Here is a 21,678-nt window from a genome sequence, read left to right as displayed (position 1 = left end):
CTCCCAGAAGCTTTCTCCCCAGCCTCTGAGCTCTCGAGATCCGTCCTGGTGCTAACTTAAAGAGTCTCATCTCCAATTTCTCTTCTTTCAGGAGAGACTCTGTGGACTTCAAGTCTTCAGCCAGCTCCTCTCCAAAAAGGCCACCGATGGAAAGGTAAAAGAAGCCACGGGCTTCTCCATCCCAGAGGTGCTGTTCAGCATGTGTTCCCCTCTCTGCTTTCATGGAAACAGCCTGGGGGCAGAAAGCCTCATATATTATGTTCCTTGCAGACTCTAGGACCTACGCAGGAAGTCTGAATGGGACCCTGAATCAGAGGGATGGCTCCTTCACTGGGGTGGCTGACTAGTCACTAGTGCCCCAACACTATCTAGGGAACATTCTCAAGGTCATGTTGAACCCAGTGAGGACAGAGGTCTGGAGAACTTATCCCTGGAGTGGGATCTCTGCATTTTAGTTACCCGAAATAGCATAAGTCAGCAAGTTATTTATTCATCAAATATTTATTGAGGGGCAACGATGTGTCAGGAAATGTTCTAGGTGCCAAGGATACACACAGCAATGAACAAAAGAAAAATCTCTGCAGTCATGAGGCCTATATCCTAACAAGGGGTGAGAGGCAATCCATAGAATAAATAAATTAGGCAATGATTTAGAAGGTGACGAGCATTGTGGAGACAACAGGGCAGAGTGAGGGGGTTGGGAAGGATGATCCTTTGAACAGTGACCTTTGAACAAACCTTTCAAAGAGATGAAGGAATGAGTCATGCAGATCTCCGGGTCATTCCAAGCCAGGACCCTGAGTGGCAGGGTCAGGAGGCGGTGAAGTGGCCAGGGCTAGAGTGGAAAAGTGAGGCAGGAGAGTTGGAGGACAGAGTAGAACAGGAGCCCCTCGAGGGAATTTATCAGAATGCCTTTGGCTGCTGTGCTGAGAATGGGCTGTCAGGGCCAAGGGCAGGAGCAGAGCCCAGCCAGGAGGCTACTCAATAATTCAGGCAAGATATGACGGTGGGTTTCCTGACAGGCTGGGGAGGGGTACCGGAGAATATCAAGAGTCAAGACGACTCCCAAGACTTTTCTCTTGAGCGCTGGCAAGGACAGAATGGGGAAGACTGCGTCTAACTCAGGTTGCAGCAGGTGATACGGAGCTAAGGTGGGGATGTGTTGGGTTTCAGGTGTGTCCTAGTCATTCAGATGGAGAAGTTGAAGGCACTTAGGGTAGACCAAGCTAGAATTCAGGAAAAATGTCTGGGCTAAAATTCTGAGTTTCAGACTCATTAGTATGGATCTAGCGTTTGAAGTCATGGACCTTGATTAGGTGGCTAAGGAGAGATTGTGACTGAAAGAGGGAGTGTGAGCTGTGGTCCAAGGGGAGGTCAGAGCAGGAGGAAGTGACGTAGAGGTGGATCAAAGCTAGTAAGTCATGTCTGGGGGCCATATTGGATGCCGGGGCAACTAGGCTAGAATGGTAAAGGTGTTGGCTTCCAGGAGACTATGTGTGGAGCCACACAGTTATTTTAGGTCTAATGTACCAGTGAGACTACCACTGGAAAGAAAAGAAAAGGCACAAAAATTAGGCCGTTTAAGGTTTCTGAAGATTAAACAGGCCTGGGATATTGATGGGGTGCTGTACTGCTATAGTCCAAAATGGCTGCCAGGTGCCTGCTGATGAGTGGCGGATCTGGGGAATGCTGCGGTTTGGAGTCGGAGTCTGAGGCCATATCCTGCCTCTGAAGGGAAGAGTTCTGTGGTCAACTGGTGATGTCTTCCATGAGTGAGGCCTAAGAATGGAGGACCCAGGGTCATCCTGGTTCTGCACCAGTGGTTGTCAGTGGAGAGTCATTTAGAAATTCGTAGAGGTATTTTTGGTCGTCACTATGACGTGGGGGTATCTTAGTTCAGACTGCTGTAACAAAATATCATGGACTTAAACAACAGACTTTTATTCCTCACAGTTCTGGAAGATGGGAACGCCAAGGTATGAGCCAACTCAGTTCCCGATGATGGCCCTTTGCCTGGTTTGCAGATAGCCGCCTTCTCGCTGTGTCTGCACAACACACATGCGTGCACACACACACACACACACACACAGTGAGCTCTGGTCTCTTTTCTTCTTATAAGGCCAATAATCCCATCATGGGGCCCTAACTTCCTCTAAACCGAATCACCACTCAAAGGCCTCACCTCCAAATTCTATCACATTGGGGGTTAGGGCTTCAACATATGACTTAATGGAGGACACGAACATTCAGTCTGCAGTGGGAGAGAGGTAGAAGCAGGACAGCATTTACTAGGCAGGGGCCAGAGATGCTAAATGTCCTGGAACATGAAGGACAGACCTGCATAATGAAGGATTGTTCTATCCCAAAAGGAAGCACTGATCACTAGTCCAGTTCTGGGTGTGATATTACAAGAAAAAATATTTCATGTTTGTATAAGGATTTATACCTCCATATTCCTTTCCTGACTTAGCCTTTTGACCTTGATGTCTCCTGACTCCCTCCTGTAATGCATTCTTTTTCTGAAGGTTAGTCAAGCAGAACACATTTGTCCTTAGAGCAGTTGTGCCCTTTCCTGCTGGTTCCATATTGGGGGTGGGAAATCCAGAGAAATACAAGGAAGTCTTGTAAATCCACCTTATCTACTACCCACACTGTTTCCTGTACACTCTCCCTCTCGATTTCATCTTTCCCACCCATCCATCCATCCATCCAACCCCCCCCACCCATCCATCCATCCATCCAGTGAGCACGTTTATTGAGCACCTCCTTGCAAACCTAACATGCTCCAAGGACCAAGGTCATGTGCATACAGTGGGAGACTAGTGGAGACCATGGCAGACTGGAGTGTACCTCTCTGTCTGAAGGGGGCACTCACTATCCAGCCCAGCTATTTGTTGCTTTGTGGAAATGCAGGCCCTGCATGCCGTGTCTTCCTATTTTTTAAGGAAAGCTGGACATCTAGATGTTCATATGAAACTCCCAATTTTTTTAAAAGATTTTATTTATTTGATGGACAGAGATCACAAGTAGGCAGAGAGGCAGGCAGAGAGAGAGGAAGGGAAGCAGGCTCTCAGCAGAGAGCCTGATGCAGGGCTTGATCCCAGGACCCTGAGATCATGACCTGAGCCGAAGGCAGAGGCTTTAACCCATTGAGCCCCCCAGGCGCCCCTGAAACTCCCAATTTTAAATATGGACAATGTATTCATATTTTTCTGCAACACAGTAGAGCAAACAAAATTCATTTGGAGCCCACCAGCTGCAGCCTCTAAGCCCAGGCAAAGGTGTAAACTCATGATCTCTGCCTTCATGTGGCAAATCACTGACATAGAGGCAGACACCAAAATGCTTTTTGTCTTTGTTTTCCAAATGCTTCTTAAACAAAAAAATTTTTTGAAGGTGTAACATTCAATGGGGACATAGGAAGAGTCTCAATATGACTTGAGAAGTCAAAGAAAACTTCCTCCAAGATAATGTATTTGTGCTCAGAATTGAGAGATGAGGAGTTCGGTGGACAAGCCAGGAGAGGGCCTGTCCGGTAGTGGGACTGGAAGGTGCAAAGGTGTAGTAATATGAGTGAGCGTGGTGCTCTGGGAACTGTAGCTGGGGCATCAGGGAGCAAACCCCGCAGTGCACCCCTGTGACAAGGAGGAAGGCTGCACCTTATCGAGCCCGCTGTCTGAATTGTTGACTTCTCACCCAGCAGCTGGGCTTGCCTATCGGTGTAGTAACTGCAGTGTCCTCGAGGTGGCGCGCAGGAGCAGCGAGTGGGCCTCCAGGTGCCTCCTCTCTGATCTGGGGTGGAATTTTTCTACCGGCTTGGTGATGTCAGATCACAGGCTGTGGGGCTGACGCTGGCACATCCGGGGAGCAGAAGGAAGCTGTTGATAAATCCAACGCCCCACCCCCACCCCCGCCAGTGATGCCTTCCCTGCAGTTTGTTGCTGTTCCCGATCGTGTGCACTGAAAGCAAAATGAGGCTGGCTGCCTGAAATGCACCGAGACAGGAACGCCAGCCAGCCAGCCAGCCAGCTCCTAGCCAAGGGGAGGGACAGGGGCTGGGAGTGCCCTGCCAGGAAGGTGGGGAGAAGAAAGCAACCAGCAGCCTAACCTAGCCTGGGATAGGCGACCCTGGAAAACTCTCTGCCTTGTAGAAACACGGTGAGATGTATTGAAAAGAACTTGGAAGCAGACAGATCTCGGTTTGTGGTGTGGCTCTGCCAGTTGCTGGTTGGATGACCTTGGACAAGTCAGTTCAGCTCTCTGAACCTCAGCCTACGGATCTGTAAGACGGGGACAACTATGACCCTTTCCCAGGTCATTATGAGGATTAAATGAGATAACAAAATGCTTAACACTGTTCCCAACCCATATAAATGCTTAGTAATTACATAATCCTTGGTAATAATACTCACACTTAATGTGGCAATCTAGGTAAATTATCTAACCCTTCATTACTAGAATTCTCCTGGGTGCTCGAATCCTATCAGAAACTCTCTAAGATGAGTACTGTTTTCATCCCCATTACTAGCCCAGGGTCACAGAGCTACAAAGTGGTGGTGTCAGGCCTTGAGCCTTGGAGTTCGGCTCTGGAGAAGCTTGGGTCCTTAATAAGTATACCACCTTAGTGTAGGCATTCCCTGTACGAAGCTGTCATTTGTTATTATGTGTCCTTCCAAGCAACGTGTGCTCCAGGCTCCACTGTCGGGTCTCCCCTGGAGAATCCTAGACATTGAGGATATGGTGATGGGGCATGTAGCTCAGTGAGGTCCAGCACCAGGAAGAATCTGGGGCTCCATCACAGCTGGAGATGGGCTGGCTTGGATGGTGGGAGTTGACAGACTCTGGCTCAGAGAGAGATCACTTAATCCCAGGGAGTAGGGTCTCTATCTGTCCAAAGAGGACCTGTCACCAACGCTGTTCAGCTCTATCTAGGCCTCCTGGATGTGCCCTTTATATCTTTGTGGCCAAATTTCTCAACTCATCTTATATTCATGCACTTAACAAAGACTAATCGAGTTTTGGCCCAGAATGCTATTCCAGGTGCTGGAAACAGTGGTGAACCAGCCAAAAGGGTTCCTATACTCTGGAACCTGTAATCTGGAGATGGAGGCAGACAATGCTTATAAACACACAAACAAGTTAATTCTAGACTTAGATAAGTGCTATGAATGAAAGAAATCAGGTCACATGCTAGGGAGTTACAGGGCAGGGATAGGCTGCTTGACTGGGCTGGTTGGGGGAGGCCTCCCTGAGGATGTGATACTGGAGCGGAGACCTGACTGGTGGGAAGAGGCCCAGTCATAAGAAAATCTGGAAGAGGAAGAGCCTTCCCAGAGGAGGGAGCAGCCAGTGCAAAGGCACTGTGGTGGGAATGACAGGTATATTTAAGAAAGACAAAGAAGCAGCACAGTGGGAAAGCTTCCATGAACTGAAGGGGAGCGTGGCATGAGATTAGGTCAGAGAGGAAGCAGAGGCCAATGTCAAGGGGGCTGGGAGGCCATGGTGAAGAGTTTGACTTTATGCTGAAAATAACTGGAAGCCATTAGAGGGCCAGAAGCAGGGAGTGATGAGATCCGTCATAAGTGTTTGAAATGTTTCCCCAGGCTTTTGTGTGGCAAATGGATTGTAAGGGGGGGGCAAGAGGTTGCCGGGAGACCAGCTTTGGGGCTATTTTGGCTGTGTAGGTGAGAGCCCAGTGGCTAGGACTAGGGTTGGGTGTGGGGAGATTCCCACTGATTGCAGGCAGCCCCTTAAGCTCTAGACTTTACACCCTTCCCAGCCCTCCCTCGCCCACACCTTTCCTTCCCACCGAAATCTGACTCCAGCAGAGAGCAGGCTAGAGCTCCGGTTCCCCAGCCCTGTGCCCTGCCGCCAGGCCACTCACTTGTTAGGGAGGGTTGGGTCAAATCCAGGGTAAATTTATCTAGAACAGAAAGTTTCAAACTGCATTTAAAAAAGTAAATAAAAGCTAAGAAATCCCTTTGGACAAACTTTTTCATAATTCAAAATATAAACCTTACAAGAGCAGAGCCTTCCCTCCCCAGCCCGCCTCAGTCCTAAGGTAGCACTTAGGAACCTTTGAGGAATCTCAAGGTTCCGGAGAATATAAAAATCCCAGTGATCCAAGGTTGTCTGTGGTGACAGAAGGCATCCAAGCCAGGTTAAGCCAAACAGCAAAGGCTGAGGAACAACAAAGTCTCCAGCAGAATTTACATTGAAGAGTACCTAGCAGGATGTTGGATGTTGGATCTTGTCACCCCAGATTTTTAACACTAGAAAGCTTGGGCTGCTCAGTCAGCCTCACTCTCAGACACAACTCCTTGGGCCTGAATTTTCAGAAGCCTGTCATCTTCCTGAGGGGAAGAAGTGCATCCATAACTCCAGAGAGGTCTGGTGCAGCTGCCCAGGCTGTGCACTGTACAACTCCAAAAGGTACCGAGCTGGCAATATGAATGGTGCTCTCTGGAATTAAGAAATACAGCAGCCCTTTAGGACCTTCCACAAGAGCTCAATGGGTTAAGATTCTGGGGTGGAGGAAGGGACCTTAATTTCTTCAACCCTCATGAGTCAGTTTTTCCGAGGAGGCCTAAGGACTGGCTGGCTGATCCTGATGGGTTACTGAAGGAGAGTAGGTAAAGGCATCTTGACACCTGGTCCCCACCCTAAGAGTAGTGTAGAAGCAGCTCTGAAAGGGAGGGAGTTGTGGAACTATCACTCCATCCTCTCATCTGTGAAATGGGGCCAGGAACTTGCCACCGTCAGGGTTATGGAGAAGAAGAGATAGCAAACAAGCAATAAAAGTTGGCTTTTACCTTTTTTTTTTTTTTTAACAAACCCCTAACAAGTCCTATCCTTTCTCTCCAACACCCTCAGCCTCACGCCCCAGGTGCCTGAGCCCTTCAACACTGCCCATGCAAAACATGGGTTTCACGCTTCTGTGCATTTCTGCAATGAATGCATCTTCCCGTCCACTCCTCCTCGGCCAGCTCCTCCTCCCCATCCCTTGTGGAACTTGAACTGAGTTGCACTGCAGTGTGGGACCTCTTTGAGCTTTCTTAGGCTGCGTGGTTACTAAGGGCTGGCATTGTGATACTGATCCGCACAGGTCACCAACAGGATGCTGGCAGATGCCTCTCCCCTCGCCCAGCACCCTCTTTGCAAGGACTCAAAAGGGACCAACAATAGTCTGAGCTTCAGCCTAGATTTTTTGGTTGCATGTATCAGTACTTCTTTTTTTTTTTTTAAGCTTTTTTATCGTGATAAAATATATATAACAAAATGTGCATTTCAACCTTTTTTTCAGCATAAGAAAAAAGATATTTTATCATTTCGAATGCATTAAGATTTGCCAAATATATAAAAACAGATTACTTATCATAGATTATGTCAAGCTGTGTGGTTATTCTTACTCCTTAAACTTCCCAGATGGATTTTTTTTTTAAAGATTCCTAGATGGATTTTTTTTATTGGGTCAAAATATACATAACATAAAATTTAGCCATTTTAACTATTTTTAAGTGTATCGTGGCATTAAGTACATTCACATTGTGGTACAACCCCACCACCGTCCCATCTCCAGAACTTTCTCATTCTCCCAAACTGAAACCTGACCCCATTTCCCCCTTCCTCCAGCCCCCACAAGCACCATCCTACTTCCTGTCTCTGTGGATGTTACGGATTCCAGGTACTTTGTGTGAGTGGATCACACAGTATCTGTCCTTTTGTATCCAGCCCATTTCACCCACCATGTCTTCCGTTCATGGCATCCATGTTGTAGCGTATCTCAGGATTCCGTTCCTTTCTGTGGCTGGAGGGTCATCCACTGTATTCCATACCGCATTCCGTGTATCCATTCATCTCTCTCTGGACACACGGGTTGCTTCCACATTTGCTGGGAACTCCCTGAGAACAGGAACACAGGAAGCCCGTCTGAGCCATCAGCTTAGAGTGACCACTCGTGATTATCAAATGTATTTTTTAAAGAAAAAAAAGAGTTTCTCATTACGGAAGTAGATATGCTCTTCAGGGAAGATATAGAAAATCTGGAAAAGCAAAGATGAGATTGAAATCTACTGTAACTCCACCTCAGAGAGATAATTAATAATTACTAATTATTATGATCAATAATTAATTATATAATTAGTAATAATAATTATTATTACTCTTAACAAGGTGTTGCTGTCTGAATGTTTCTATGTTGAAGCCCCCAGCCACAAAGTGACTGCATTGGGAGATAGACCCTTTATGGGGATAATGAAGACTAAATGAGGTCATGAGGGCAGAGCCCTGATCCGATAGGATTAGTGTCCTTTTGAGAGATACCTGAGAGTTTGCTCACTCTCTGCCACAGGAGGACCTAGCAAGAAGATGGTTGTGGGATGCCTGGGTGGCTCAGTCAGTTAAGCCGCTGCCTTCGACTCAAGTCACAATCCCAGGGTCCTGGGATCGAGTCCCGCATCAGGCTCCTTGCTCAGTGGAGAGCCTGCTTCTCTCTCTGCCTCTGCCTGCCACTCTGCCTCCTCCCCTGCTTGTGCTCTCTCTCTCTCTCTCTGATAAATAAACAAATAAATAAATAAAATCTTTAAAAAAAAAAAAAAAGAAGGTAGTTGTCTACAAGCCAGGAAGCTAGCTCCGTCCAGTACCTTGATCTCAGACTTCCCAATCTCCAGATCTGTGGGAAATATCTATGGTACAAACCACCCAGTATTTGGTATGTTGTTATAGCAGCGCACGCTAAGATGCAAAGTTATCCTGCCAGTCATCTGTACATACATGTATATATATACTTGTGGGTTTTTAAGCCCAAACCAAAATGAAATCATTCTTTTTTTTTTTTTAAGATTTTATTTATTTGTCAGAGAGAAAAAGAGCATAAGCAGGGGGAGCTGCAGGCAGAGGGAGAAGCAGTCTCCCCAGGGAGCCCAATGCAGAACTCTGTCCCAGGAACCCAGAATGAGGAGCCAAAGGCAGAAGCTTAACCAACAGAGTCACCCAGGTGTCCTCAAAATGAGATCCTTCTTAGGCAGTCTATCTTGGGTGTTAAGAGTAGACTTCGGACTCAGACCCGAGTTCAAGTCTCAGTAGTGTAATTCTGTTTCCTCATCTGCAAATGAGGAGGAGGACAGTATCTACCACCTAGGACCGCCTTGAGGATTCGATTAGAAAATGTTCCTGCAGTGCCTGGCACTGGGTAAAAGCCGGCTCTCTTCAGTGGTGGTAAATTCACCCATCACTAGACTGTCAGCTTCTTGAGGATTGGAGCTTTGCTGACTTTTCTGCTTTACCCCTTGTTCTTAGCACTGGACCTGCAGAATAAGGGCCTACTAAGCATTCACTGAATGAGTGAGTAAATGGTCCAGCGAGAAGACAGAGCAGCTAGCACGGTGTCTAATGGATCATAGTGTGGTTTCACGTGGTGTTACAACATTCTGTAACCAGCAGAGCAGAGCGCTTGGTTAAGAGTCCGGGCGCCTGAGTTCAACTGCTTGGGTTTCAGTTCTGGCCTCCACATGTGTGACCCGAGTCAAATTATTGTGAATGCGACTAGCTCTACGATTCACTTTAAAATGAAACTCTAACAGGGAGGTAAGAAGAGAAGCAGCCTCGTGGGGTTGTCATGAGGATTAAATGAGATGATCCATGTCAAGCCCCTAAAAATAGCACCTACCTCATCGTGTTGAAAACGTCCAGAATGGTGCTCAGGGAAGGCTTTATCCACTTAATGTCCAAATGTCTATTACTGTTTGTCATCCTCAGATCAAACAGCAGCAAATCAAAAGCAGAGACCCCCAAAACACCCAGCAGCCCCCTGACCCCCACCTTCGCCCCCTCTGTCTGCCTCCTGGCACCGTGCTATCTCACGGGGGACTCTGTGCGGGACAAGTGTGTGGAGATGCTCTCAGCAGCCTTGAAGGCGGAAGGTGAGAGGGCCTGGGCTGGGGGCGGAGGAGGGAAGGGCTTCTAGGGAGGCAGATGGGATGCAGTCTATCTCAGGAGTGGCACAGGACACTCCAGTCTCCAGTACGGGCAGGCTCCACTGCCAAGGTCATGTCTGGCTGACGCCTGTGCTTCCCGAATCTCTTGTAGACGATTACAAGGACTATGGAGTCAACTGTGACAAGATGGCGTCAGAAATCGAAGATCATATCCTTGAGTTGTGCCAGGGCTGTGGGTGCCCCGACTGTCTGGCGGCAGAGTCTCCCAAGTGCAAGGGACCCGGGACAGTGAGGGGGAGGGGAAGGGCTCTGGGGACAGCCCCCTGTTCTGCCTCTGAACTGGAGTTCTTAATTCTAGCTAACATTTATTAAGTCTTGCACCCGCCAGCCTCTTGCTAAGCTGTTCATGAGCAGCACCTCATTCAAGGTTGAGAACAACCCCGCAAGGTAGGTCCCCTGACTAATCCCATTTTACAAGGGAGGTAAACAGGCTCAGAGAGGTTAAGTCACTCGCCAAAGCTCATGCAGCCAATAGTCGTGGTAGAGTTCGGATTTGAACCCAGAAAGCGTGACTCTAGAGATCGAGAGCTCAACCGCCGTGCTAGACAGGCTGCCGTGTCGTCACGTGGCTCGGTTGCAGTGTCAAGTATCAGAAAGGACAGGGAGGACAGCATTCTTCATGCTTAGCCTTCTCCCCTCTTCTCTCCCCTGAAGATGGATTCCCTGCTGGGTACCAGGCCCTGTGATGAGTAGCTGATACTTCCTGCTCTGTCACTTCTCACAGTCTCTGTGAGACAGGGGCTGTTGCTCCCATTTTACAGGTCAGGAAACTGAGGCTTAGGAATGCCTGGGTGTCACAGCTTGACTGAAAACCTTGGCCTTTGGATTCCGTGTCCTGAGTTCTTTCCGTATGACCCATTCTCCTACTCTTTGAAAGGGGGCTGTGTAGACAGAGGAGGTGACCCCCCTCAAAGTCGTGTGGGCCCATTGCACCAAAAGATTGTTTGGGGGAAGGAACTCCCTTTCTCCTGTGCCCCACAATATATGAAAGAGGTGTAGAGGGAGGGGGACAGGATCCCCAGGGGAGAGGGGTCCTGAGAGTCTGGGTGAGGTGTGAGTGACCCTTTTAAACCTCCGGGGCTACCTAGGGAGCTCAGTCGGGTCTGTTGGGGAGGTCCCTGCTCTGTCTGGTCTGACCTTCTCCCCTGCTGCCCCCTCCTGTGTAAAGCCCACCTGGATATCCTCCCGCATACTTCCTGGGACCTCCCCTCCGCTGTCCTTTAATTATGAACCAGCACGTCTTGGGCTATGGAACTCCTCACCAAATATGTTTTCATCAATCTCAGTGATTCAGGAACACAGAGCAAAACTCTGAGCTTCATCTTTATTCTCTCCAAGCAATCGTCCCTCCCTCCAAACAGGTCCCTTCGACGTTCAAGCCCAGTTGGAAACAAAGGCTGGTGCTCTGGTACCTCATTCCACTCCCCGGCCTGTCTTCCTTCCCTTTCTCCATCAAGCCCTTTATCTCTTTGTTCTTAGAAGGTGGGAGACAAAGGGGAGGATGAGTTCCATGGGCTTGAATGCTCTGGGTCCCCAAAAGATCTGTCCTGTTTGAAGAAACCTCGCTGTAACGTGGCAGCCAGAGGGCTGCGCTCCTCAGAAGGGGTCAGTGACCCCCAGGGCCTGGGCTCCATCTTGTCCTGGTCAGGGAGAGCATTACTGGCTGGCTTCCCACCCTGTCTCTGCCGGGAATTTGCCCTGTGACCTTGAGCACAGCTGCATCCTTTCTAAGCCTCAGCTTCCTTATCTGTTTGTGAGAAGTAGCTCTGACCAGCAATTCCCAGAGTGGGTTCCGTGGCATGATAATAGGTATTCCTAGGGGATAGGCACAGGGGGAGGTGGTTCTATGCTCGAATATGTTGGGAACACAGTTGAACAAAATGATGTCTTTCTTGCAATACCTCTCTGAGGCTTCAACATGAGGCTCCTCGTCTTCTGTTTTCCTCTGATAGCTGGACTCCTACCTTCCAGTGGTCCTTCAAAACTGGGGTTGTCTTCATCACCGTTCTCATCTTCACAGCCCCTAAGTGTTGAGCACTCGATGTCCCAGACCCTAGGCTAGTGGATCATGCAGTGTAGTTTGCTAAATCCTTGTTGTAGCCCGATATTTTATAAATAAGGAAATCTAGGGCGCCTGGGTGGCTCAGTTGTTAAGCGTCTGCCTTTGGTTCAGGTCATGATCCCAGGGTCCTGGGATCGAGCCCCGCATCGGGCTCCCTGCTCGGTGGGAAAGCCTGCTTCTCTGTCTCCCACTCCCCCTGCTTGTGTTCCCTCTCTCATTGTGTCTCTCTTTGTCAAGTAAATAAATAAAATCTTAATAAATAAATAAGGAAATTGAGGCACAGAGAAGTCATGTAACTCACCAGAGTCCCACAGAAAGCTCCGACAAAGCCCCGATGCCCATCCCTGGGAGCCCTGACACAACAGCGCTCATTAAGGTCTGATCTCACTGGGGAGGCCGTTGTCTGTCCCTGATGCATTGTTGACCCCAAATGCCTGAGCGAAATCCCCACTCTGGGGGGTCAGCAGCCACTTAGGTGCCCAACCCCTGTACAAGTCTGAGGAAAGGAACGGAAGGTCCTGCGGCTCTTTGGGCTTTGGGGAGTGGCTCCCCGTCCTTCTGTGTCCATCCACGAGTGGCCTGCTGGTCCTTGACATGTCTGGCCACATATCTACCGGGAGCTCAAGAGCACGGACATGAAGTACCGGAGCAGGGTGCGCAGCCGGATCAGCAACCTCAAGGACCCCAGGAACCCCAGCCTGAGGAGGAACGTGCTCAGCGGGGCCGTCTCTGCTGCACTCATTGCCAAGATGACGGCGGAGGTGAGAGTGGGGCTGGGACCCTTGCCTGGTGGGGTGGGAGGCCAGGCCCCTCCGGCTTTGCCCACCTCTGTGCCTTGTGGCTTGGTGGTGATGAGCTGGGGGCTTTTTCAGCCGGACCCTCTCCGACTCCCCATCCCTCCAGGCTTCAGGACCATCAGGATAGTGAACACAGCTACTATGACCTAAGCACGGTGCTAAGTGCCTTAGGCTCATTGTCCACTTGTATCTTCACAACATCTGAGGTCCAGGTGTTTAGTATCCCCATTTTACAGGCGAGCTTACTGAGGCTCGGAAGGGTTCACTGGTTCGCCTACGCACCCAGCTAGAAGACATCAAAACCAGGGGTGCGTTTGGCTCAGTCCGCGGGGCATGTGACTCTTCATCTTAAGGGTTCTTCTGAGTGCAAGCCCTACATTGGGTGTAGAGATTACTTTTAAAAAATTTAAATCTTAAAAAAAAAATGTCAAAGCTGCGAGGCAAGCTCTTGGGCCCCACAACACCCACTCTTTACTGCTTGGTCATCTGCCTTCCTCTTCTGCCTTGGGTAATCCTGGGCCCAAGCCGAGGAGCAGTCCCTGTCTCCGTGGAACATAGTCCCTGCTGGGGAGACAGACATATTTGCAACTGCGTACAATTCAGAGGTGGTGAGTGCCACGATAGAGCCACCCCAGGAACTTAGAGCAGGGAAGGATGGACCCAGCTTGAAGGGGTCAGTAAGGGAAGGACAAGGGAACACCCTGTCCAAGGAAAGAAGTGCAGTGGTTACAAGCTTCAGAACTGTGCCTAACTGCATGGCTTTGAATTCTGCCCCTCTCATTTAGATGTGTGCTCTTGGACAAGTGACTTAACCCCTCCGGGCCTCAGTTTTCTCATCTGTAAAACAGGGAGAATAATAATAACTAATAGGGGACACCTGGGTGGCTCTGTGGGTTAAGCGTCTGACTCTTGGTCTCAGTTCAGGTCTCAGTCTCAGGGTTGGCTTCAAGCCCTTACTTAAAAATAAAAATAAAAATAAAAAATAATAGGGGCGCCTGGGTGGCTCAGTGGGTTAAAGCCTCTGCCTTTGGCTCAGGTCATGATCCCAGGGTCCTGGGATCAAGCTCCGCATCGGGCTCTCTGCTCAGCAGGGAGCCTGCTTCCTCCTCTCTCTCTGCCTATTTCTCCGCCTACTTGTGATCTCTGTCTGTCAAATAAATAAATAAAATCTTTAAAAAAAAATAATAATAGCTATCTCGTGAAAGATTGAATGAGTTAATACATATGAGTGTTTAGGTTAATATAGTAATAGGTAAAGGCCTCCGCAGAATTCTTATATGATAGACTCAGTGACCATTTCATGTAACCCCGAGCACCATGCTGTGAAAGAGGAAATCTTTAACCCCATTTTATAGATGAGGAAAACTGAAGCCTCACACAACTGGTTAAGTGATGGGTAAGGATTCGAACCCAGATCGAATTTCAGAGCACACATCTTGGAAACACCTTTTGAACACCCTCAGGTCTGAGTGGCCTTTGATTGTCTGGGCTGATCCAGGGGATTCCGGGCGAGCTCCACCAAGTCAGAGAGGCCCAGACAATGGGAAGGGCAGGGCGTTGGGATCCTGGAGACTGGCTCTACCTCAGGACGTCTGGGAACCCTGATGCTGTTGGCAAGCGTGTGCCTGTGTGTGTTTGTGGCATATGTGGTGGGTGTGTGTCATGTGTAGTGTGTGTGGCGTGTGTAATGTGTGGAATGTACTTGGTATTTAGTGTGTGTGTGTGCGCGCGTGCGTGCGTGTGTGTGTGTGGGGGGAAACGATGTAGTGGTTGTATATTAATTTCTCTCTTCACTGCTTTCCTCAAATACCCAAAACAAGAGCAAGCCCTAGTTTTAGCATCAAATGGGGGAACTTGGCACAGGTGGACCAGGGTTCTCTTTTGGCTTAATTCAGAATAGCTGGTATTGGGTACCTGGGGGGCTCAGTGGGTTAAGCACCTGCATTCCACTCGGGTTGTGATCTCAGGGTCCCAGGATCGAGCCCTACTTCTATGCGTGTGCCTTGTAGGAATGCTATCAAGACACTCTTCCAGGCAATCCAAGGCATGGGGAGACCAGGCCCAGGAGAACCAAGAGCAAGGTATAAACACAGGTTCGAGCCAAACCCAGCAAGTTCCCATAAGCTAGAGGTCAGAATGGAGCTGAGTATCTGCATTAAGACAAAGACAGGCCCCAGTCATCCCAGCAAAGTAACTGGCCAAGCCTGACATGCAGGCTCCACATGGGGACTATTCACTAGGACAGAGCAAGAGAATCAGGTGGTCAACCCATGGCCAAGAAGAGTCTGACCAGACCTAGAGGAGCGAGCCGAGAACCTAGCAGGCCCTCCATGGGGCCAAGCACCAAGGACCCTACCCTCTGCCCGCCATCCAGGCATCAAATGAGAGGAGATCTTCATCCTGGATCCTCTTTGGTCCCAGGCAGGAAGCTTCTGTAAGAAATATAAGACCAGGGGCGCCTGGGTGGCGCAGTTGGTTAAGTGTCTGCCTTCAGCTCAGGTCATGATCCCCGGGTCTTGGGATCAACCTCCAGGTCTAGCTCCCTGCTTAGCAGGGAGTCTCCTTCTCCCTCTCTCTCTGTGCTCTTTTGCTCCCTCTCTCTCTCTCTCTCTCTCTCACACTCTCAAATAATTAAAATCTCTTAAAATTAAAAAAAGAAATATAAGACCATTTTTGATCTAGTAAGAACAGTAACAGCTTGAGGTTGGACAGCCTGCTATGTTCTGGCTCAGGAGACAGGAGCGTCCATCAAGGAGAGCCTGGGAGAGCGGACGCCCTTGTACATGGGTGTCCCTCTCTGTATCCCATGTCTCCCTCGTTCCTCCCTCAGTCTTCTTTCCCTCTTCTCTTCTCTACCCAGAAACATCCCAGAATGGAGTCGATTCTGAGATGTTCTTTAGGGCCACTGAGTGGCTATACCCTTGGCCCCGTGAGGAGGGGTGTTCTATCTGTGCACTGCTCACCCGGGACTGAGACCCGTGCCTGGCACGTCATAGCCACGCAGCTCCTACTCATGGGGTTCACCTTTGGGGTTCCTCCTGTCAAGATGCATACACAGAGGACCAGTGTCCTCTCCCGCTCGATCCCCGCCCTCATGCCCTACCTTGTTACAGTGCTGTACTAAACTACCGTGCTGTGTTTACTCCCTATGTCTTTGATACGGCCTCCTCCATAAGGCAGCGCGGAGACAGGTAAATGGATTGGTTAGCACGTGTTTTTCTGTTCTGTTTCTTAGCTGGCACACAAAACCCCCTTTCTAGCTGGTACACAAGACCCCCTTTCCACCATCTGACCGCCTGCCACATCTCCCATCTTGAACACCCCCCCCCAAACACCCTTCCCACTGTGTGTTAATCTCAGCTGTTCTTTTGTGTCTACTAATCTTTCTCTACAACTGCTGTTTCCCTTGGGAATTCCTGCTTATCTTTCAAGACTAGTTAAGGTGTCAGTTTCTTCAGTGAGACTCCCTGCCCCGGAGCAGTTAGCCACCCTACTCTCGGCTTCCCCCTGTGCTGTGTGTACCTCCGCCTTAAGCACCTGCTCTGCTATCTCGAAATCTTGGCTATATACCTGGCGACTCTACCAGATTAGCATTACCTAGGGGCAGGTGGCCCATCTGCATATCTGAATCCTTAGGGCTCAGAAGCAGCGGTCAGGCAGTCCAGTGGTCAGGGCCTGCCAGCCAGCTCAAGAAAGGTGGTCCTGTGTGGCTATTCCTAGCTCTGTGCTCAATTACCCCACATGAGTAGCTTGAAATTGGCCGTGGAAGGAGCATTTACACTATGGAAATTAGCGATCGCGACAAATCAGGCTCCTGTGAGCCCGAGGCCCGTTCACCAGCTTGCAAATGCAGTCAAAGGCATTCAGTAAATTGACATCTAGTACGCTTCGAACGAATGAATGCCTTAGGTTCTGGATTTCCCCACAAATGAAAGTTAGCTGGTTTGGTGTTTTTTTTTTTTAAAGATTCTATTTATTTATTTGACAGACAGAGATCACTAGCAGGCAGAGAGGCAGGCAGAGAGAGAGGGGGAAGCAAGCTCCCCGCTGAGCAGAGTGCCCGATGCGGGGCTCCATCCCAGGACCCTGAGATCATGACCTGAGCTGAAGGCAGAGGTTTTAACCCACTGAGCCACCCAGGCACCCCAGTTAGCTGCTTTTTGCTTACATGGCCCCAGGTTGACTTTTCTGTACACCCCTGCCCACAGTTAGGACCTAGTCCTTGAACTGAATATGGTTGGACTTATACATTGGCAAGGACCAGAATAACTTAAGGGCACTAGTAAAATTCCCCAGGCCTGCCCTTAGGATTTTGCATTCAGAGGTCTCTACATTTCATCAGGAAGCCCGAGTGGTGACAAAGCAGCGATCGGCACACTGCAGTTTCCAACCTTTGTGCCAAAACTGTTTTTCCACGGTTTAAGGAGTCGGGAATAGATAGCGACAATGGAAATGTTTACCCCACACCAGGTTCTCATTTGAACATTAGCTCCGGCCATCCTCCCTTCCCCAAACCAACCTCACCTAGAGCTTGAGTTTGAGTGTCTCCAGTTTGAGTGTCCCCTCGTCTGCTGTCCTCTGGCAGGGGTTGAAAGGCGAGTCAGGTGGCCAAGGAGATGGATGAAGGTAGGACCTAGATAATGCAGATGCTGGGTGTCTGTGGTGAGCGGATGGGAGACAGGAGACTGTTCTATAGGAGCTTGAAGAGAAAGATGTTCTGTGACGCAGGGAAGCAGTTAGCTGTGTGAACCCAGGAGCTGCGGGTCCTATGGGGGTCAGGGCAGCCGCAGCAAGTCAAGGTTCCCAGCAGGCAGAATGGACTAGGCCATGATTGCAGTTTGGACATGCACTGGGTCAAGTCCAGACCAGAAGGATAAGGGGAACAGCGCAGATCAGGGGGTCACAATCCAGGCAACTCAAGCAGGAGGGCTCAGGTGGCTACCTAAGGCCCTGGCAGGGGGTTTGAGCACCAGATCTGAGGAAATGTACACAAGCTATTGACCCTGGGGTGGAAGCTGTTTGCCTTCTGCTCTCCCACACACACCCTCCTGCTCTGGGCCCAGTTGGAGCCTACAGGTTTGCCTTCCCACCCAACGCAGGATGCGGACTCTATGGGTATAGCCTTTTCCAAGCTGGGGCGAGGCCCGGAGTCCAGGCCTCCCTCCAGCTCCTTGTTCTCAATCCAGCATGTTCCCCTCTCCTGTTCAAGCTCTCTAGAAACCGGGTGGGGCAGGGGGCAGGGTCCCTGGGACTCTGTAGCCCTGAAGGGCAGACTCCTTTCTCTCCAGGAAATGGCCAGCGATGAGCTGAGGGAGTTGAGGAACGCCATGACCCAGGAGGCTATCCGTGAGCACCAGATGGCCAAGACGGGCGGCACCACCACTGACCTTTTCCAGTGCAGCAAATGCAAGAAGAAGAACTGTACTTATAACCAGGTGTGGGACGGGGGCTGTGGGGGTGCCGAGGTGGCAAGGCAGCTTCAGGAGGAGCAGGGGGAGAAAGGACTAAAACTCCGGGCTGCAGAGACAAGGCCAAGTCTTGCTGTACCCAAGTCTTGCTGTTCCTGTGGCTTCTAGAAAATATTCTCCTGCACATAGAATCACCCAGACTGGCGTCTTTGAGGCCTGGCCAACAAGCTCTAACCCACCCTGAAGCAAGAATAGGAGGAACCAGACTTACCAGGCACGGACTTCTGTAGAATCACAGATAGTTGGAAAGGAACTTAGCAATAGAAAACTTGGTTCCCTCATTTCCTACATAGGGAAACTGAGGCCCAGACAGGGTCAAGCTTCGCAACTTTGTCCAAGGTGGCCAAGACAGTCCTAAATAGCAGGGATAGTAACAAACCCAGATCGAGACTTTTCTGCCAGCCTGAAATAATAGCCAATGTGGCCAGCGAGTTGAAGGCATGTTGCCTCAAGTCCTAAGGCTAAAGACCACTGTCCTGGAATGGAGGGGTCACAGAAGGCTGTGGAGACCCCCACCTCTGAAGGACTTAAAACCCAAGAACCACCTTCTGTTTCTGGGTTGTCCATATTATGGGCTTGGGGCACTACTCTTCTTGTAGTCTAATTTGTATGTAGTCATTCTAGAACTCTATTCATTCTACCATCTGCTGGGCAAGCAAGATTTACCAAGAGCACCTTGCCCTCGGTGTGCCCTCGTGGCCACTGCAGAAATACAGCTGTTCTTGCCGTTCTGGTAGAGTCTCTCAAAGCATTCCCATCCAGGAATTCAGAGATGTTTGTGCAAGCCTCCTGCTTTTTTCCAAGCCCATTTCCATGTGGAGTGATGTGTTTCCTGTGCGTTGCCTCCCACCAGAAGTAAACCACCCATTAGCCAAGGTTGCTCTGCACAGAGAAACCCCAGTGTTATCATCCCTCCAGTGTTACTGCTCTGCAGTAAGGAGGCTGGGCTGAGCTGTGCCCTCCTGGCCCACCGCAGGGGTCACACAGGAGCCGGGGCGACTACCCTCCCCCACCCCCCCAGACTCCCAGCTGACATCACAGCAGAGCCAGGTGTCAGCAAAGTAACACATCATGTGCACCCAGGGTTGGCTGTAGACAATCAGAACAGTAATTGTTCAGTCTGTAAGTGCAAGGGGTTTGCTGGGGGAAGCCCAATTCCTGCATATTCCTGGTTTGGTCAAGGGCGTGAGAAACTGGGAAACAGGACATTAGAGTGTCCCAGGGGTCCGCTGACCTTCAACTTGCTTTTCCTTTCTGGGCCTCAAGTCTTGCACCTCTGACATCATAAGGAATGGGGTGGGGCAGGGGGAGGGCGCCTGGGTGGCTCGTTTGGAAGCATCCCTGCTTGATCTCAGCTCAGGTCTCGATCTCTGGGCTGTGAGTTTGAGCCCCGCATTGGAAGCTGGGCGTGGAGCCCACTTAAACAAACAAATAAATAAAGGAATGAACTAGATGATCTTTAAGGGCGCTTCTAGCTCCCTGAAGTTCTGATCAGTGAGGCACAGCTGACGGGGTATTTTCAGAGGCGAGTCAGGAAATAACTCCTGTGGGAGATGAGCCTTGAGGCAAGAGAAGAGTGATCCATTCTGAAGGATGAAGGACAAAAGCAAAAGGGCAGAGGGCTGGTTGAGCCAGTGGGGCCCTGGAGGTGAGCTGATAGCCCTGAGGAGGGGAGGTGTACACTCTGGAGCTCTCAGTGATGAGGGGGGCGGGAATAACAGTGCCGAGCTCTGGGATTTGTACCTACTGCTGCAGACAGTGGGAGCTGTGGCAGGTCTTAGAGCATGAGGGTGGATTCCTGAGTGGTCCAGCTCTCGCTCTTTCTCTCTCTCAGGTGCAGACACGCAGTGCTGATGAGCCCATGACTACCTTTGTCTTATGCAATGAATGTGGCAATCGCTGGAAGGTCTGTATGTCTGTCACTTTCTCCCTCCCCTGTCATCCACAGCTGCTGCCCCACATAAGGAGTCCTATACCCACAGCCAAGAAGGGGGGCCGACCAGCCTGTGCAGAGTGGGTCTGCAGAGCTGGAGATAGTGGTGGGTGGTTGTCGGGGAGGCGGGGAGAGGGCGCGTGTGCATGTTTTTGTTTCAGAAGGCACCCAGCGGCAGGTGGGAGCCGCAGCCCACATTTTTTTTTTTTAAAGATTTTATTTTATTTTATTGAGAGAAAGCATGAGAGGGGAGAAGGTCAGAAGGAGACTCCCCATGGAGTTGGGAGCCCAATGCGCGACTCCATCCCGGGACTCCGGGATCATGACCTGAGCTGAAGGCAGTCGCTCAACCAACTGAGCCACCCAGGTGCCCTGCAGCTCACATTTTATCACAGGGTGGGCAAGTCTGTCCTTTGAGCACAGGTGCAGTCAGCCTCGTGAGATCCACAGAGGGGAGGAAAAGCAACAGCACTCTGCCTTCAGATGGTACCTCTTTGCAGAGTGCTTTCACAGATGGGATTTCCTTTGAACCCTGCCACAGCCAGGGATGAGAGGAAAGCCGAGCCCTATCAGGGGGCATTGCCACCAAATACCTCCCAGGTCATCCTCCTTTCATAAGGCAGCTCTGGGAGAGCCCCATGTCACCCAAGACTGTAATCTGGGTTGTCCCAGCCCCTGCAAAGGCAGAGGTTTTGTTTTCAGGCATTGGAGCCAAGCAAAGACTCTTCTCAGAGTGCTCCTTCCTGCCATGTCTTCTGAAAACACTCAGTGTGATCATGTGACTAATGTCAGTTTCCAGTACCGTCTGACTTGCACATGCGTGGTGCGGTGTCTGGGCCTCCAGGTAGCTGGCAGGTGCTCCAAAAGTCCGGAGGTACTTAGCAAGGAGCCTAAGACTGGCTGGGAGTTGGGAGCCCTGGTTGTAGGTCCCACTCTGCCCTACTCATTGTGTGGCCTTGAGCGTGTCACTCACCTCCCTGAGCGAAAGGGTGATGGTAATGCCTTCTCCCGTGGTGGAGGTGAAAATTATTCCATATGCACACACATAGTTGGCGAACAATTATGAGAAATGTTCCTTACAATATTACTCTCACTTTCAGGCCAGGAAATTGAGCTCCTGAAAAACACTTAGTGAGTCTAAAGCCACACAGTTCGGAGCACTGAAAGACAATACTCCAAATTCCTGATCGATTGAGTTTTCTGCAACCTTACTAAGGGCCTTGATAGCCCTGGGGCCTCGTTAGAGTTGCCATATTTTTTAAGGTAAAAGTCAGATGATTGTGTACTTTTCCTTTATTCACTTATTGAGCACTTAGGGATGGGACCAGCTTTGTGGCCTCGTGGTTTAGAGCGTGGGCTTTGGCATCAGGTTCGGATTCTAGCTTTATCGACTTACAAAGTGACTTTGCTAAGTGACCTGAAC

General features: G+C 50.0%; 1 protein-coding gene across 1 annotated transcript in view; it reads left to right on the top strand.

The window, feature by feature from the left end:
- The window catches only part of TCEA3 (transcription elongation factor A3), a 37,056-nt gene that overhangs the window by 14,158 nt on the left and 1,220 nt on the right, over positions 1–21,678 (top strand). The window contains exons 5-10 of the mRNA XM_032863719.1: positions 92–154; positions 9,757–9,920; positions 10,087–10,143; positions 12,664–12,818; positions 18,143–18,289; positions 20,157–20,228. Coding sequence (XP_032719610.1) covers positions 92–154; positions 9,757–9,920; positions 10,087–10,143; positions 12,664–12,818; positions 18,143–18,289; positions 20,157–20,228 — 658 coding nt within the window. The remainder of the gene's footprint in view (positions 1–91; positions 155–9,756; positions 9,921–10,086; positions 10,144–12,663; positions 12,819–18,142; positions 18,290–20,156; positions 20,229–21,678) is intronic.

The sequence above is a fragment of the Lontra canadensis genome, unplaced genomic scaffold, assembly GCF_010015895.1.
Source record: "Lontra canadensis isolate GAN:19392208 unplaced genomic scaffold, GSC_riverotter_1.0 scaffold25, whole genome shotgun sequence".
NCBI classification, from domain to species: domain Eukaryota; kingdom Metazoa; phylum Chordata; class Mammalia; order Carnivora; family Mustelidae; genus Lontra; species Lontra canadensis.
This window is presented reverse-complemented; position numbering and strand designations above follow the sequence as displayed.